At 38.6% G+C, this 18197-nt stretch overlaps 2 protein-coding genes across 2 annotated transcripts in view; both read right to left on the bottom strand.

Moving 5' to 3' along the window:
• pebp4 (phosphatidylethanolamine binding protein 4) overlaps window positions 1-8072 on the bottom strand; it is a 53761-nt gene extending 45689 nt beyond the window's left edge. The window contains exons 1-3 of the mRNA XM_086174100.1: window positions 7973-8072; window positions 6032-6135; window positions 5308-5440 (exon numbers count right to left, since the gene is read on the bottom strand). Of these exons, the coding sequence (XP_086030226.1) occupies window positions 5308-5440; window positions 6032-6135; window positions 7973-7975 (240 nt within the window). The 5' untranslated portion in view covers window positions 7976-8072. The remainder of the gene's footprint in view (window positions 1-5307; window positions 5441-6031; window positions 6136-7972) is intronic.
• Window positions 8073-11554: 3482 nt separating this feature from the next.
• rhobtb2a (Rho related BTB domain containing 2a) lies at window positions 11555-18197 on the bottom strand. Its single transcript, XM_086173824.1, has 10 exons — window positions 18007-18197; window positions 16192-16393; window positions 15893-15996; window positions 15614-15799; window positions 14581-15521; window positions 14334-14452; window positions 13607-13757; window positions 13412-13500; window positions 12887-12992; window positions 11555-12091 (listed from the first exon to the last, which is right to left on the bottom strand). Exons 1-10 carry the CDS (start codon window positions 18066-18068, stop codon window positions 11886-11888), a joined length of 2166 nt encoding a protein of 721 aa, XP_086029950.1. The 5' UTR covers window positions 18069-18197; the 3' UTR covers window positions 11555-11885.

The raw sequence follows: 18197 nt of genomic DNA, 5'->3' as shown, positions 1-18197 counted from the left end.
GAGTGCTTTTGTAGACGCATTGAGACCATTAGGGAATTAACGTTCTACATTTTGTTGATTTTCCACAAAACGTTGTTCTGAGAATAAATGAAATATTCAAATAGCACTCTTGCTATCAGTAGTGTATCAGAACTAGGTTTTTAAGAAGCCTTATTTCATCATAGTTCCAGAATAACAGTTTGCAGGCTTTAAAAAAACTAAGTACATTAGACTAATATCCACAGGTGCCTGCTTAAGAACATTCATTTTCAAATGTTTTCCAAAATATTGCCAACAGTCAGTCTTTCCGGGTTGTTTGTGCTCTATTTCTACAAAACTGAGAAAAATTAATCAAACAATTCATATTCAAACATAGGTAAAGGAACTGAAAATAATGAAGAAAACAAAGCGATCTGTTGATTACTATTATCAGGGTAGCAAATTCAATCACAATTAATTTCACTATATAGGATACAGGCCAGCTTATTAATATTACCTCTAGCTAAAGAAACTGAAAATATCAAATCATTTAAAGGAATAAACACCACACACTGTTTATTGAAAGTACAAAGTCGAGTGAAGCAGCAAATAAACACACTATCAAAAAACTTAGAGAAAAGTATTGCACTTCCAGCAATGTCTTTTCTCTCCATCTTCCTTTTCTCATGCTCGTCTTTCACACTCACACATGCACAACATACACAAGACCAGAGATTCTTAATATTTTTCCCATGAATCTAAATTGAAAATGAATTCCTTTTACCTGGAGAACAATCTAAAGAAGGTGTCTTCTGTCTTTCACTGCAACTACTGATGTCATCACAGGGATGCTTCTCTCTGAACCTTTGAAAAGGTAAGAGTTTCTTCTTCTCCTACTTTCAGCTTTCCCCTTCAGGGGTCACCACAGCGAATCAACATCTCCATCTAACCCTATTCTCTGTGTCCTCCTAACAAGAGTTTGTCCTGTTTAAAAATAAATTTGCAATGAAAAACTAAACAACTATTTAACCAAGGATACTGTTGTTATTGCACTGCACACAAAGGTCTCCACTGTTGGTCTCAATGATGGGCCAGTTTTGCCCTGTTTATGGAGCCGTTGTTGTTTCTGTCTTTTATAAACCAACATGCTGAAAAAAAAAGGTCAGTCAGACAATGGATCATAATTAATCAGTTTTCATCAGGCATCGCTTTGCTGTGCAACAGTGGGCGAGAGCAACTCTGTTTCATTTTCTTTTTTATTTGGTTTGGTTTATGTAGGCAAAATATATCAAGAAAAGCCACGTGGGAGCAGTTTTTCTGCTCATTGGTCAGAAATCTCCTGGGTTAAGTCAGTAGAGGACTTTTTTTCTTCCAGGACAGCTTATGTTAACAAAAACAGGCCAGCAAAATTGGCATTTCTTTATAATTGTGGTCATCATTTGGATCATACCATTCAAGCCAAAATATCTTGACAAAATGGAACATTTGAATACATTTTGAGACGGCATCTCAAGGGCAAAGTGTTGCAACAACATCATGAGAAGAACATGTTCTGCCTTCAGGGTTTTTCAAAGACAGACTATGCTTGGCCAGGCTGCCCGTTTTATTTATATTCTTTTCAATCCCCATAGAGTGAACAAGCAGGTTTTTAAAACTACTAAACCTTGGGAGCAGCTGCTAGACAACGGAACAGTGGATAAAGGGTTGTAAAATTAATCTGAAAGAGCAAAGAATAAAAGGAATAAAATCATTATTGTTGTATCTTAAACGAAATCATTCTCAAATCATTGCAGCCTTAGCTTTGAGAAGGGGTATTAAATTCAAATCCAGAAATAAACAGCCACAAAGCTTTAGTTATGGCTACCACCATCTTTACCTATAAGGAGATGCTTCTCCTCCATTCTCATGATCTTAGCCTCATTGCATAGGAATGTCTCTGTAAATAAGCAACTGTATTCAAATAACTAATAACGCTTATCATAAAATTGTAAATAGCATAATGTTTTTGACCTGTGCTGGAAATTCAATAAAGCATATTTCTATCCTGTTTAAAAGTTAGTATGACCTTTCATCATGAGGCCTGTTTGAACATCACTAAAGCTAATTTCTAGAGCAACTGGAACAAAAAATAAAAAGCCACACTGGGACATGAAATGTTTAGTAAGTTATGAACAATTAACTACAAACCAGAATATAATTTTACAGAAATAAATAAATAAATTAATAAATAAAATAATTTCATATATACTGTGTAAACACACACACACACACACACACACACACACACACACACACACACACACACACACACAAACACATAAACAGACACACACATACAGACTGCTATATTTTCTTTGATAATATTATCTGTGTAAGAAAGTGGTATTCCTCACAGTCTAATACAAATACAAGTGTACAATCCAGTTTAAAATTTCAAAAGCCAAAATCAGTACTGACTTCATCTCAAATTATTGTAAAACAATTAGACCCTAGCACAAAAGTGTGCTTATTTTGCCTTGCTGACCCTTGCTGAAAAGGTGGTCTTGGTCAGGGGCCTAAACATGTTGTACCATGGGGGAAAAAAAAAGAGCTGAATTAAACAGGGTGGGAAAATGCATAGAAAACATCTGAACATTTTCATTGATTTCTCAGAAAATATTTCATGGACAATCTCAAGGCAATAAACCTTACCGCTACGAGCATTTAACGTCTTAATGCATTTCGAAATCAAAGCCTTGTACGACTTGACCTAATATTACAGGCTAGGGTCAAAGAAGTGGAGAGAAACAACTCTTGAAAACTGAATAGATATCATCTTCTTAATAAAGAAAGCAATTACAAGGTGATTTCAATACAAACTTATCACAAGCTGGCTATGACTTTAACCAACCTTGTAATAAGTCACTGAATTGCGTGCTTTAGCGAATAAACGGGCACTTAATTCAACCACACTCAAGTCATTACCTTCGTTCGAGTCCAAAACTCTTTTCACAACTTTCATTGTCTACATTGCAAAATCAATTGTACTTTATTGGATTTAAAAATACGCCCTTCCACAGGAAATGTACACCTTCAACTCTTGCACATTGTAGGGTTTTGAGGTTAATTTATTCATGAAACTAAGTTAAGTACACTTTCTTTGAGACTTTGTCAACTTTATGGATCCTTTTTACCAAATATTTTCATAGGTTTCAAAACTTTGTCTACCATATTGTCATTTCTTATTTTCTGACCAAACCTTCACTGACTTGGTCTAAAAATACCAATAATGATAGAATTTAATACTTTAAATATATTCAGGATTTCTAAGAAAAAAAAGCTTTATTGAAATATCAGGATTTCATTAGATAGGTGACAAATAGTTGTGCAGGGGGTCTGGTTGCTGAAATCAACAGTATTCTGTTGCCCTTTGCTTTTGTTTTTGGTCACAAGCATTTGTTTAGGGGCGTATTTATAAGTCTCATGGCCATTGAAGTCCTTTACAATTACTCAGCAGGCATACATCCCATTCCTGTAATCAAGTGGGTGTTATAGTGGGTGGATTTGAGCCGGAGCGACCACTATTCTATATCCCGCTACTGGTTACAAGGACCGAGTGGTAGGGAATAGCAGCAGATCTGGCAACATGGCAAAGTAAGAGAAGCCATGGTGGACTGGCAGAGCAACCACCAAACCACTGGCAACGATGCAAGCCTTCAATACAGCATATACAAAGCAATACAAAGCAAGCGGCAATATAAAGTGTCAGGAGAAATGTAGAATTACTTTTCAATGCCCAGTAAATAAAGTTTGTATTGATTTAATCTAACATGTAATCCGTTTTGCTGTCTGACACCAATTCTGGCAATAACAGAGAATCATGTAAGACAGCATTATAGGTAATTCGACCATATATCAAATGGAGTTTGGGCTGGAGTAGGGCAATAGATCATGTTCATGCTAGATTGCTTGGCTGTTGAATTCATAAACTACCTTCTAAACTAAGGTGGCTTTCAATTTTAGTTTTCAATTTACAGATATATGATTTAGTGTCCGCCTGATGTCATTTCATTGTCAACTTCAGCCAGGCTTCAGTGGGTTGTGAGGTGTATCTCTCTCTCTCTTTCTCTCTCTATCTCTCTCTCTCTCAATCTGTTGCTCAACAAAGGAAAACTACAATGTGCAGCATCAGTGAACATTATACAGATCATTAGGATGAATCTCTAAAAGTGTGTAATTTACATGACAAACAAGCTTACTTTATTTGACACACTTCCAAAACTGGTTTTGCCTTTTGCGACTATTTGGTATATGTATTAATGGGGCCTAACCTATCCCATTATTTTTTCATTCTATTAAATTTGATATTCATTTTGTGGTTTACTCCCACCATACTATTATTTGATAAATACATTTTAAGCACATGAAGAGAGATCATAATAACTAAATACTTCACATTAAAATTTGACAAGTATTTTAATGTGTTACTCTGGGCTACAGAGAATTGATTTTGATAATTTAACTACAATTGCAAATATAATTATTTCCCTGCTCAGTATAACAGTTATGGTGAAGACTACTACATAAAAACCTTGTTTTATTAACAGATTTGATAATTTTGAGATATTAAGTTATGCATCGGTCTAACATCTACTCAGATAGTCATGTTATGTGTTTTTTTTTAAATGATTATTAATCGTAATGGCATCTGAATAATGATGAACAACTTACTTTTGTTCTGTGGTTACCTCCACCACAAACCGAACAACAATGGCAGTTTTATATGGAGTTGACAATACTTGAAGTCCTGTGTGGCATAAACTCTAAATCGAAACATCTTTACATTTATTCAACCCAACTGCTAATCGAGATAGTGCTAACTATGAAGTGATAGCACCACCCTCTGGTCTAAACTAGAAATGCAGGGTGTCAGTGAGGGGAAAATAGAAGGTGGAGTAATATAGTGGAAAACTGCTTAGCATTTACCATGTTGCCTTATTTTTTTTGGGGGGGGGGGGTACAAATTGGTTTTCAGCAAAATCCTTTCAGACTTATTTTTAAAGGCAAAAAAAGGCAAAAAAAATTGACACTCAGCCGATTCGTATCTACAATCTACTGTTAATGTCACGCATGGATAATTCAAGAAAGTCAATTTGACCTACACAGTAATAACGGTAATGTTCCAAATATTATTTGAATAGCTCAAGCAGAAAAGATGAAGCTCTGTTTGACAAGCACCAAGGTCACGGTATCTATACACATGTTCAATTGATATGAAGAGAGTTGTTTCTACATTTTTAAAAATTCATCTTCAATGAATAAACAGGCCTTGATTTTCCAAGGGTACTTCTGCATTAGAAATGGCTTTACCTGGTCAGCAGAAGAGAAGTAGATCTGTGGAGCTTCCCAAATGGTGCTGATCTTCTCCCGAAGCTTCTTGTTGCTTGAAATAACGAGGCATCTGTCGATGACCAGCTCAGGGTAGATCACCTGTAGACCACCACTGAATGAAAAACACAACAGGATGAGATCTTAGTCTCCATGATTTTGAGCTAAATGTATTCTGTATAGTGAAGCAGCTGAAACCCTGGGATTTAGATTTTACGTAGCTTTTCTAAATGACACTGAAGCAATTCAGAATTACATAAAAGTTGGCAAACAATAATACATTATGGTATTGTAACATACTTTTTTTTCCTATTAATGTTGTGATACATACTTTTACTCTAAAAAACCAAACATGGATTATTTGCTGGTAAACCTTGGTTTCGTTCATTAATTTTTCAAGTAAATTAATAATTTAGCTGATTTGTTAATGGCACCCACACACACCCATTTTACAACATTCAAAATGTAATTATCCGGCATTATGTGTCTGATATGAGATATCACAGACAGTGTCCAACAAAGACATTTTTCTTAAAAAAAATGCAATAGGGTTCAAATATTCTGACTTTTACTCCCTGATCCCAGATGAAAGGAAATTAGCAATATTTAGTTGTTTTATGTGCCTCTTTGGTGTAAACGTTCCATCTATCTTTTCTATTTTTGTGATATGTGATAGCAGTATTATGAGGCGTCTGGGGCTACTTACTGACAGAAAGATGAATCCAGAGAGCTCAGAGTGGTTGATGCTGTTTCCACACGATAAAACCCCCAGATACAGCTACATAGCATCAGACATAATGGCAGAAAAACCTGCAGATTATGTTGCAATATTCAGTGAAGTTACAGCAACTAAGATAAAGTTTTTCCTAAGTGATGCATGTCAACGTTGATGTTTTGCATAGAATGAAAAAGGAGAAAAAAAACAAGAGCCAACAACACAAAATGAAAGTCAACCTCAACATTGCACTTTTAACAAGCTTATTCAAACCACAGTGGTTCAGATATGACCATAAAATACAATTCCAATAATAATGTCTGCGATTGTCATTCTTGTTTTACAAATCTTTGCATTCAGCTTCCATGGGTCGTGTGTGTCTGACTTGTTAGGCGATATTTGTTTCTTGTAGTACAAATCTTATTGTACTACCATCCAAATAGCTATTATCAATAAAACTACGACTCAAATTTTTCAACTACGTCCATCTTGCACTTTTGTATGCTCAATATGTTCACAACATAGAATTGTTACGATTATTATCATATAGTATTTTATCTAGATAAGGACAATATAGTTGCACATATTGTAGTTTCATTTGGGAAAATGTAACTGATACAGAGAGCTAATAGCTGTAACTTGTTTTCAACTCTTGCCGCTGGTTGGAACAAGAATTCATAGAATGACACAGCATTTCACCCTAAGGAGGCAGACAGATGTCTAAATGGGCAGGTAACATCATGATTTGTAGAGGACAACAAGAAGAGGAAGGTGCCTGCAGAAAAAGCCAGCAGACATAAGGAATCGATTCCCACGCTGTGAACTATGTATTTGACTCTACCCATACCACCCAAGGCAAAAGAGACCCACTTCAAAATTATGAATGACATCTACCCATCTAAGGAATTATTGAGGGTACGCTTTAATATTGAAGATAATATTTATACCTTTTGTGAAGACAACATTGAAACCACTGACCATATATTTTTTTCATGCAAAAAAGTACAGGGCTTTTGGGCTAACACTCAAAAATGGGTTAAAGACAATTTTCCATCGTCACCAGTTTCCTTCTCAAGAGATGACATAACATTTGGTTTACTTTTAAGCGACGAAAGAGATGAACTATGTGTCAATGTTATTTTAGGCCTGGCCAAGTTCTTCATTCACAAAAACAGAATGCAAAAGTGTTTCCCCAATTTTATGTTCTTTATATTATATTAAAAATCCTTCAAACTTATGGAAAAATCCAGAAACCAAAAAATATAGTTTGATGTCCGAGATTCCTTGTGAACCACCAAATTAAATACATGTTGCAGGGTGTTGCAGGGTTGCAGGTTTTTTTTTTTTTTTTTTTTAATCTATCTACTTATTTTATTATTTTCTTTTACTTTCTTTTTTTTGTCTAGCATTAAACACTTCTCACAAACCTTTAACAATATTAACCTCTGATTACATGCAGAACGATTGTCCTTATGTCCTTTCCTTCCTCATACCTGGTTGTTTCATTGACATTGGATTCTACCTTGCCATGGTTATTTGTGCATATGTATATTTGTTTATGCTATTTGAGTTAAAAAAAAAAAAGAAATTAAAAGCCAGCAGACTCAGTCTGCAGCAGTGAAATTGAATGAAGAAACTGCAGTTAAATGAAGATTACTGGGTTACTTTAAATAGAAACAGGGGTCCTTCTTGGGCATTAGCAAGGGGGGCGATAGAAAGGCTACATCCGCCCTTGAATCCGTATTTGTTTCCTGAGTCAGCTTTCGGAGGCCAGTAAGAAGTTAAACCACTCCCTCGCTGAGTGCGCGTTTTCCTCGAGCTGAACACCAACACGACCGCTTAACTTATTACTTTACATTATTTATCACGTTTCTTTAGCTTATCCAACTTATCTAAGAGTCCGTCACCGCAACACCGAAGCGTGAAGATTACCATGGCTCCGCGGTTGAGGCGCAGGTTAGTCCCTGGCGTGACTTCTCTCCACGCAGTGCAGAAGCCGAATGAAACCAGAGCGTGGGTTACGGGAGTTTCATGCGACCTGAAAACTAGAGCGCGTAAAAAAAAGCAAGGCGCACTATTCAAATTGCTCTTGCTTCTCCTTTATTTAGTAAATCTTATTTACACGTGGTCGAGAACACATGCTACAGAATTTCAAGTTTACAGTTCCTAAACAATAAAAACAGCTCTTGAGAACAAAAGTGCCTGATGACTAAAGAAAACGTCATCCAGGCTCTGAACACTGAGAAAACATTCAAGATAATTTCTTTCTTTTTCTTTAAATTATTATTTTTTCAACAAGGCCTCAAACTATGGAGTGGTGAGATTGTGCAGCACTATATATATATATATATATACTGTACATATACACACACACACACACACACACACACATATACACATACATATGTATATATATACATATTGTAGTGTATATATATGTATCTATAATCTATACACATATATATGCATATCTATGTCTATATATGTATATAGATTATAGATACATATATAAGCTATTTTATATATATACTCTATTTTATATATATATGCATAAAATAGCGTATATATACATATACATATACATATACATATACATATATAGTGCCCCTTTGGTTTGTGCTTCTCTGCAGCGGTGATGTTAGCACCCAAACAAATGGAAAAGGGCCCGAGTAGTTGATGGTGTAATTGTTTCCCCATCCACCTCTTTCTTTGCCTATTGTTGTTTATCATCTAATGATGTTGACCCTAGGATGCATTTGGATTCGAACCTGGTGCTACAAAGCAGTGCAAGTTTTTTTTTTGTTTCAAAGTCAAAAATTTCCATATGCATAGTACAAAAAAAACAAAACAAAACAAAACAAAATAGTACCTACGTTAAACTATGCATTAGCTTGTATTGGTTACTGTGTCAAGTTTGAATTACAGGTTATCACACAAATTCTATTTACATTTTTAAGTTACCGACTAATTTCCTACGGCCACGCAGCCTCAGCAATTTGTTGAATGCAGACTCCCAAAGCGGAGCCGGCATGAATCAACTTGAAAACAACAAAACACATTTTAAATCCCTGCATTAATTTTATGGTACATGTCACAAATTGATGACCTTGTCTAAAGTAGGTGGCCTTTATGGTCAGGATTTTATTCTTTTTTTCTATTTTATCCTGTTTAGGGACTCTAGTTTTCAAACTAAAGCACACACATCTTACTCTTCAAATCACACACTGATTGCTTTACATCCAAATGATGGAATATGTACATTTAAAAATACACACACACAACCTAGAGTGCACCATGGAAACTTAACATAGCACAAACAAGTAACCACAGGAGCACTACTTTACATTCAATACCATATAATGCACTGTACATTAAGGCATGAGGTATCGGTGATGCAAAACATCAGCGGGTGATCGAAAATGCACTGAGGAATGAAATGCTCATCTATATTTATCAACCACATGACAGCTGCAAACAATGACAATATATATCCTTCTGCTAGTTACCTATTACAATACACTACATAGATTCTCATCTGGCATATTTAAGTTTTAGTTAGGTAATGCCATCAGTGAAACACTATGAAATGACAGTGGAGTCAAAGGTGCAATGTCTCTATAGACCTGTTTCTAAAGCCTAAAGCCTAAAGCCTAACAATGTTCGCCAAAGATTAGAAAAATTGGAAATAATGTTTCCGATGTTTTTTGTGGTGCTGTTATTGGGAGCATTTGTCAATGACCGCTTACAGCACCAGCACTACCACTTATCTATGTTACCTTTTAAAAGATGAATTAACTTCATCTATTTTGGCTAGCTTTGATCATGCATGTCATTATTAGATTACAAGATGATGTAAGCAACAAATTGTTTTTTAAACTGATCTGATTCATAATGCATAATCATTTAAGCTCTTTGTTCAACTCTAAAATGTCCATCACAGAACCATCTGGGAAAGAATAACCAATTATATGCAGAATTAAAGCGAGACTTTTTTAAACATATGCTGCAAAAGGAAATTCTACCATCAGACTGAATCTCTTGATAACATAATGCTATGTTTTTCTGTGTCCCGTCTTAAATATTGACTTTCCTATTTGTACATATTCATATTCTAGAAGAGATGTAACTGGAAAACAGTACACTAAATATTCACTTATTTTCACAAAGTGGGTAGCTTCAGAGTAACTAATAAAAGTCAAGTTAGTTAAGTCTATAATCAGTATATGTATTACTCAGTAATAGTGTACTATTCTGCTCACTGCCTGCAGTGCATTGAAGTAACTGCAAATAGGTATAATGTAAGTTACTTGCAGTTCATTTGCAATATTGTACAATAGATACTACTGTTTCATGCTTTGTGTTTAAGAATCCATTTAGTCCTGTGGTCCAACCGACAGTCAAAAATCAGATGACAACCTTGTACATATACCGTCAGTTGTTCGTGACAAACTGAGATTAAAAAAATAAAACAAATCAGGAAAGAAACATAAAATGGGTCACTTTATGTTACAACTTTCTTCAAATACTGAAGAATATGGTCTCGGTATATGGTATATGGTCCGCCACAATTCTTTTGTAAGTCGCTGCAATATTTCATGACACCGTACTGCTTGCAGTGCCATTCACCAGGAGTGGAGTGTGACTGAAGATGTATATGTGTCTCTGGGAAGAAGATTCGAAAAAGTGCCAGCAGTGTGTTGAATGCAGAGGATTCAAGCCACGCAAAAGGAGGCCTCCTGCCTGCACAAGTCTTGAACAAGCAACTGTAGACAGTCAGGGGGACTCCTCACAACTCAATTTCTGGTGGCCACATCACGAAAAGTGACCAAAGAGCAAGTGTATTGTCATATGAGAACCTAGTCATTTCTGCTTGAGGATACTGCTGTTGTTTCAGTAATACCTTTAAAATGGGGGTTTCTTTCCAGATTCATCGTGAAGAGGGGGGTGAAACTGTTAAAAGTAAATCATGTGCGCCAACGAGTGCAATCAAGCAACACACAAGTAATAATAGTGATTAGTTTGCTTTTGCTGGCATCATTAAAGATGATATAGATATTTTCCAAAACCTGGGGTCACTTGTGTCTAAGGACATCAAATGCAATTCTGAAAACTAGAGCCCTTTTGTGGCCACAAATGAGAAGTACACGATGCTCAATTGCGCACTACGTTAAAACTTACCATCTCTTAAAGCTGTGGCATAACTCAAAACAAATATACAGGAGTTGAACTTTCTGGAAAATTTACTTTTGTGTATGAGATCGTAATAAGCATGGTTTGAGTAACTAACCTGAACAACTGATTCTTGGGAAACTATATTTTTATTATTCCATGTTGTTGATGAGATACTGTACACATAGTTTGGTAGATTGTACAAACACTTAAGGGCAAAGTGCTATATCTCTGAGATTTAAGATCACTGTAGAGTTGCTGGTTGTTGGAGCTGATAAGCAGCACTTGGTTATCAGTTCAGTTTAATGATGACAATTACAATCGTAGGTGGAGAGTCCTATTGTAAAAACCGAACACAGGTGGTAGATTATTCAACAATCAATATTAGTTTGCGCCAGTTTTACAGTGCCATTTGTCGGCAAGGTGGATATCACTGAGGTTTGAGTCTCACATACACCTAAAAAAAAAAAAAAACAGAAAGAAAAAAAACAATTTTACCAGCCAGACTAGGCTGATCTTACAAACCTGGAGAGGCGCAATTTGACTGCAAGGCAGACAGAGAGAGTAGAGACTGCGTGGCTGAATAATTGGAGAGTACTTAGCCAGCAGCATTTATCTTCTATATCTTTTGGAACTCGCCTCGTCGCTCCAATGCGGACCAGGCCTTGTCACTTGCTCAGATGACAGCAGATGAACCAGAAGATGAAGAGTTTGAATTTGGGGATGAGGGAAGGTTCCAGAAGAGCCACTTGCGTTTACATTGTCGCCTCTGATACAGGTAGTCCTCCTTGTCACGCTCTTTGCGCGCTCTTTGGTAGTGGTCATCTTCCTTCAGATACCACACTGGTGGCCAGCGATGTTTCTCAAAGTAGTCCTGATTGTCTGCATCATAAGTAACAGATTAAGTTGTTTGAAAACATTCCAACCAAACTATGCAAAAAAAAACAAAAACAAATCCAATCATATTTATATGTATGTATGTATAGTTACTTACATTTTAAATTATTGTTGTACAAAGGGTATGCTATATAAACAAAATGTAGTGCACTTTAAAATGGAAAAATGTGTAGGCCTTAAGATTACTTGGCAACAACTGCAAGAAAAAAGTCTCTGGCTTTACAGAAATGTCCACGTTCAGTCTCTTGATGGAATTAACTGAGAAAGAAATTATTCTCTCCTTATTGAAGGGAAAACAGATAAGTAAAACTTCTGTCGGGGTCAGGGGCAAATGTGTGTATCCTCAGTTTGTACTTGTAACTAGTCGACTCAAGGTAGCCCCTTTTCTGCAATGATGCTGAGAAATTGAAGCATTGTGCATACTGCATTAGATGAGAAAATGGACATTATAGTCTGGAAGTGCCTTCCCTCAGCTGGAACATAATGGCAAGAGATGAGGGAAGACGAAGAGTCAGGATGTTGACAAAGGCCCCGGCATAAATTGACTGAATTAATTTTTCTTCCCATGAATGAAAAAGCAGAAATAAACACGTTTGTATATGAATATATGTGTGTGTGTATATACAGGTGTTTATTTCTGTTACATTGTATTTTTATTTTACAGCTTACACAGAAATATAAAACCTTGCAGTATAGTGAATCTGTGCCACTTGAATACAACCATCTAAAATGAAACGTCGCTGTTTATGCTGCTCGGCTATCGGATTCTTTGTGTGTTACCTGTGGACTTGGACTTCATATCTCGGGGAAACTTGCGGCAAACACTGTTGTAGTTAGTGCAGATGTGGTGAAGACACCAGCCAGTCAGCTGCTGGGCACCATGAAACTGTCAAAAAACAAAAACAAAATCTGCAATTTTCCTACTGAGGAGTGTTTTGCTTCAGTTAGAGTTATTGACACCTGCAAGTCTCAAGTGTCAGTACTAGTTGGACAACTGTAACATACTATTGTGCTTGCTGTTAGCTACATCTATCCAGGGCCTTATTAGCTGGCTGGACACTTGACAATTTGAACTGGGCAAAAAAATCATGTCATAAATGACATGTCATGACATAAATGTCGTCATGTGAAAAACGGCAAGACGATCAGAGATCCTTTTGCATTAGTATTACCTGAAAATTGACTCGAACCCTAAAATACTCTGTTTTTTAAACTTTAAGCCTTTTATCTGTCTTAGAAAAGCCCTCATAAATGTCTTCAATTTAAAGAAATGCTACTTAAGCACCCACTCTCTGCTCACAGTACCTGAGCCATATCGAGATACACCAGAACATCTCCATCAATGTCAGCCCCCATCATTGCCGCTTCTGTCAGTACAGTTACTGTGTAGAGTTCTGAAAGACACAAAAGGAACTGGTCATTCTAGGCATTACCTTGAAAACACACACCACGAGATGGCCTTCCGCTACAATGAAGGAGGTAAACAAGCAAATGTAATACCTGTAAGTGCAACTAGGTGGGGGAGGCAGAGACGATTGGCAAGAACAATAAGCTCCATTGCATCCAGGTCAGATCTGGAACAAAACCGCCCTGTGTAAAGATATTCTAACACAGCCCTCATACAGCTCCGAGTTGTGTTGGGAAACAGCACCTTAGAGACAAGAGTATACACAGTGGTCATTTAACCAAGGGATTTAACTAATTTGATTTTATCACACACACACGCACACACACACGCATACACACATGTAAAACCTTTGGATTCATAAAGTGAAGTTGTGGCATCTGTATAAGCCGGAATGATTTAGTGCATCAAAAGACCGTTGGGCTCAAATTCTCCCAAAGGAACCATGTGTACCTGGGAGCCATAAAAAAATATTGGATGTCTGTATTTGCAGCAGCTGAGCTCACCAAACCACAGTTTGTTGGGATCACAGAAGCCGCAGTAATTGTATTACAACAGATTTGCAATCCCCTAATTAAATTATACTTTGTACACCGAACGCACAGTGCAGTGGTGCTTTTCTTGGGTCGGTTCATCCATTAATGCACTTGTGTGAATTATGTAACCAGGCAGCAATTCCATTCTGAATACTGATGTTTTATAAAACACTGGCAATAAGAAAGTCATGTTAAATGTTGGACTTAAAGGGAATACATATGATCTACCCAGTGCTTTATGCAGTCCTTGGGTTCTGCTTGAAAGCACACCACGGCAATGTCTTACCTCTTTGGTGCAACTCTCTACGAAAGGTCCCCCAAACATAGCTGCCATCCAGTCACAACTAGAGATGAGTAGAGGCTTATGAGCCATGATTGTCCCATCATCCAGCTTGAATACTACATCTGTAAAACAGTGGTGAGACATGAATACATGCTAACTAGTGAATGGAGCCCAACTAACTTGTAACTGCATCTCCTGAGTCTCTAGGTTATAAAAAAAAACAAAAAACAGGTCACTATTTTTCACATACCAGAGAAGGTGCCTTTGGCCAAGCACTCTTTGACTCTGTTTGTGCGGCGAACATGGAAGGCTTTGGTGATTTCTTGGTTCATGAAGGCTTCATTGTTGAGTATATTTGCCACCATCATCCGCAGGTCAAAGACCTCCAGCAGCTCAGCAATGTGTGCGATATGCATGAGCTCTTTCTCATTTTCGTCCAGCTGACCTGTGTACAGGTAGCGAAGTACCGCTCGAAAAGGACCGACTTGCATTGACTGATCCATGTGCACTACAGTCATGGGCCTGGGGCTGTATGTTACCGGGTCATCCACCAGCTCCTCTTGGATGCTTACAAAAGCTCGACTCCACGAAGAAAGCAACCTGCCCCTTCTTCCTCCCTCTGAGTCTTTCAAAGTCCCGTCACTAGTGCAGGCTCTCAAGTTGGCCCTGTCTCCATCATCGGTGCTCTCGCAAACATCGAAGCTAGCAGCACGCATCAGGAGCTCACGGCCAGACAACGGACCTCGAGGGGGCCTTTCGGTCTCCTCGATTTGTGTATCCATAATAAAAAGGTCATAGAATTTTGAAGAGGATGTTGCCAAGTATATTTTGTGTGCAAAGATCTTTTGTCGCTCCTGCAGAACCAGGATGACATCTGCACAGTGTGGATCCTCCAAAAGACCAACTGGATGCTCTTCTGTAGTAGATGGGGGAGGTGGCACCGTAATTATCGGTGGTGGAGGTTTTGGTGGTAGGAAGGGTGCCTGAAGGAGAGGCCGCTGCACATTTCTGAGGTGAGATTTCCAAAACTGTAGGTGGCGGCGTGAGATGAGCGCAGCTCGGATAGCATTATCGAAAACGTCCTTCACTCCAAATTGAGCGACAACACTGGTCTCGTAATACGGAACGCCCAACTCTTTGGCCACCTCCCGGCCTCGTTCCGGAGGGAGTATCTCGTTGGATTTAATTGGTCTGAAAAAAATAAAAATGTATCATCCTGGGTTTGTCAAAAGTAAGTTGGAAAACAACCAAATAAACCTTTCAAGCCCATACAGGATATATACCTAGCTAAAGGCCTCCGTGCCCTATTGACCGCTTCCAGGTCTGCGTAGCGGAGGTCCAGCTGACAGCCAACCAGGATGACAGGCGCCCTCGGACAGAAGTGCTTGATCTCTGGGTACCACATTGTCTTAACGTGGTACAGAGAGTTGGGGTTGGCAATTGAGAAGCACAATACCACCACATCGGACCTGAATGTCGGAGGCAGTGAGAAAATCTTTCATTGTACAAGGATGAGATTATGCGTGTGTTCGGGACTGACGTGCATGTCCAGCTTATCTCACCTTCCGTATGCAAAACGTCGATCCTTATGATGGTCTCCGAACGTATCCCAGAGACGAAGCGAGACACTGACATCATCCACAACATCTCTAGACCGCTCTAATACCTAATGAAAATGATATTCCCAAATAACTAAATTGAAGTCAATTTATTGTGAGTAAACACAAAGAGCTCATGTTTTATTTAAAGGATGGACAAACTGGATGTGTGACCAGAGATTAAACATTTCCAACGAACATAGTTTAAGATCCTTCAACAATGACAACATATTTAACATGAACATTTCAGTATGTTTGCTCACCTCCTGACATACTCGGTACTGGTCTATGGCCCAGACTGTGGGCACATGAGTCGCGAGTAACTGGTACTGAGTCAGTGTGGCATTGCAGGCCCGAGCGCAGATAAGGCGGGTCTTTCCAACAGCATTGTCCCCAACCACAACGCACTTGATAGTTTCAACGTTCGGCCTCTCATAGTCCATATCAGAATCTGTCAAATGGGACCTGTCAAAATAGAACAATGCACAGAATGCAGTTATAAGTGTATGCAGTCCTAGACAGCAGCCAGGATCAATGGCTATTCAAGACTCCTCCTCATTCTCGCTGTATTTTCTGCCTGCAGAGCTTTAAATGAACGGTCTTGTGACGCGCCTGTGCCCATTCAGAAGTTCGCTGTCCTTGTTCCTAATATAGAAAGAATATTTAAAGGGACACACAAATAAAGATGACATATTTTCTGGTATAGACTTAACAGTTGAACCTGAATGCTAAAATTATCTTATAAAACAGTCCCGTATTCCTACATTTAAAAGCTCAAATGTATATGTCTTATGTCCCATGTTTAAATAGAATGAACACAGGGATATAACATCAAGTTTAAAATATCTGTCATTCACATGTTTATTACAATGAAAATGAACAAGATTATTTCTATCTTTAAAATACTGGCTTACGTTTTTAGGTTTTCAGACCAGTTTCCAAGGGAACCGCAGCCTGCCTTTAAATGTTAAAGCAAATAGCAGAGCTTCACTGTAGTATTTACGAAGCTAATTTAATTCAAAATTCCAGTCACACATAAAATGTGGGGGGAAAAAAAAGAATAGTGGGCTGATGCAATTCAATGCAAGGATAGTAGAAACAATAACATGTTAATAGAGTTCATGTCTAGAGCCTGGTTGTTCAAGCACACAGCGCTTTGGCCCGTAGGGAGTTTTTCAGCACTGGGGGGGAGCGCAACCTCTACAGTCGATTATATTTAGACTCTTAATGGTCCTATTTTTCATTTCTTAATCACTTCAGTCTCTGAAATCCGTCCAGTGCCCGGCGGTGGAGGCTTCAACAGGACTACCTTTCACAAATTCAAAGAAAACATCAGCTGCTTTAAGGAGCAGCATGCTCCTCTAAGACAGCACAGTTCAGCCTGGTGATATAACTACAAAAGCACAACAAAGAACAGCCGATAAGGCGACTGATTTTCCACCAATGGTTACTTTCGCCACGCTGCCATTCATAAAGTCTGCTTTCATTGACTGCATAATCTCATTCTTTGCAGCCTATAGGTCTCAATTTCACAAAGCGTTCATATAGAAATATATGACACACTGACCTTAGGCTGGGCCTTGATGACACTACAGAACCCCCCACCACACACACACACACACACACACACACGCACACACACGCTTCTATTGCTCATTCATTTGCCCTTTTCTGTCACTCTACACTGCGCAACTCTTGAAGAATCGATCACATTGGAATAGGATGATATTGTACGCGGATCCGCACACTGCGTGCCCCTTCAAGACGTCCCAGTAGGAAAAAAAACGGCTCTGCGTCTCGGTGGATCATCCGGAGGTGGTGAAGCTGATGAGATCCCGGCAGGAGGACCGAGCAGTCCAGACACTGGTCATGAGGCTCTGCTGCATTACGCGTTATGTAACGCGTCGTCGCCGACTCTGGAGCCTGTTTATCTGGGTCCGTAGTCACCGCAAATACCATTTTTTTAGTAGTAAAGAAGCTGTAAGGGGTTGTTATTGATGTTGGTTGTGGTGGTGGTGGATGAGAGGAGAGGAGAGATCGTTCCCCCCGCAGGGAAATGTGTCATGGCCCCTTCTTACCGCAACATGAGGAAGTGCTGCATCGGCTTGGGCGACGAGGGCGGCGGAAAGCGAGGCTCCATCGGATGCGGCTCGCACCTGACGGCCGCCCGCGTTCAACTTCATCTTCCGGGCTTGAAGGTGAACCGAGCTGGAAAAAAAAAAAACAGGCGAGCGATCGCGAACCGCAGAAGGGGTTGGGAGTGCGGGGG

This window comes from Fistularia commersonii, chromosome 26, assembly GCF_037954325.1.
Source record: "Fistularia commersonii isolate RoL2024-O1a breed Wild chromosome 26, RoL_Fcom_v1.0, whole genome shotgun sequence".
NCBI lineage: Eukaryota > Metazoa > Chordata > Actinopteri > Syngnathiformes > Fistulariidae > Fistularia > Fistularia commersonii.
The sequence above is the reverse complement of the archived record's forward strand: the minus strand, read 5'-3'. Positions and strand labels throughout refer to the sequence as shown.

Coding starts and splice junctions, on each gene's coding strand:
- rhobtb2a (XM_086173824.1), bottom strand. CDS start 18,068: ATGGAGCCTCGCTTTCCGCCGCCCTCGTCGCCCAAGCCGATGCAGCAC. Junction 16,394..18,006: donor CAGCACTTCCTCATGTTGCG/GTAAGAAGGGGC, acceptor CTATTTTGACAG/GTCCCATTTGACAGATTCTG. Junction 15,522..15,613: donor GCACGGAGGCCTTTAGCTAG/GTATATATCCTG, acceptor TATTTTTTTCAG/ACCAATTAAATCCAACGAGA.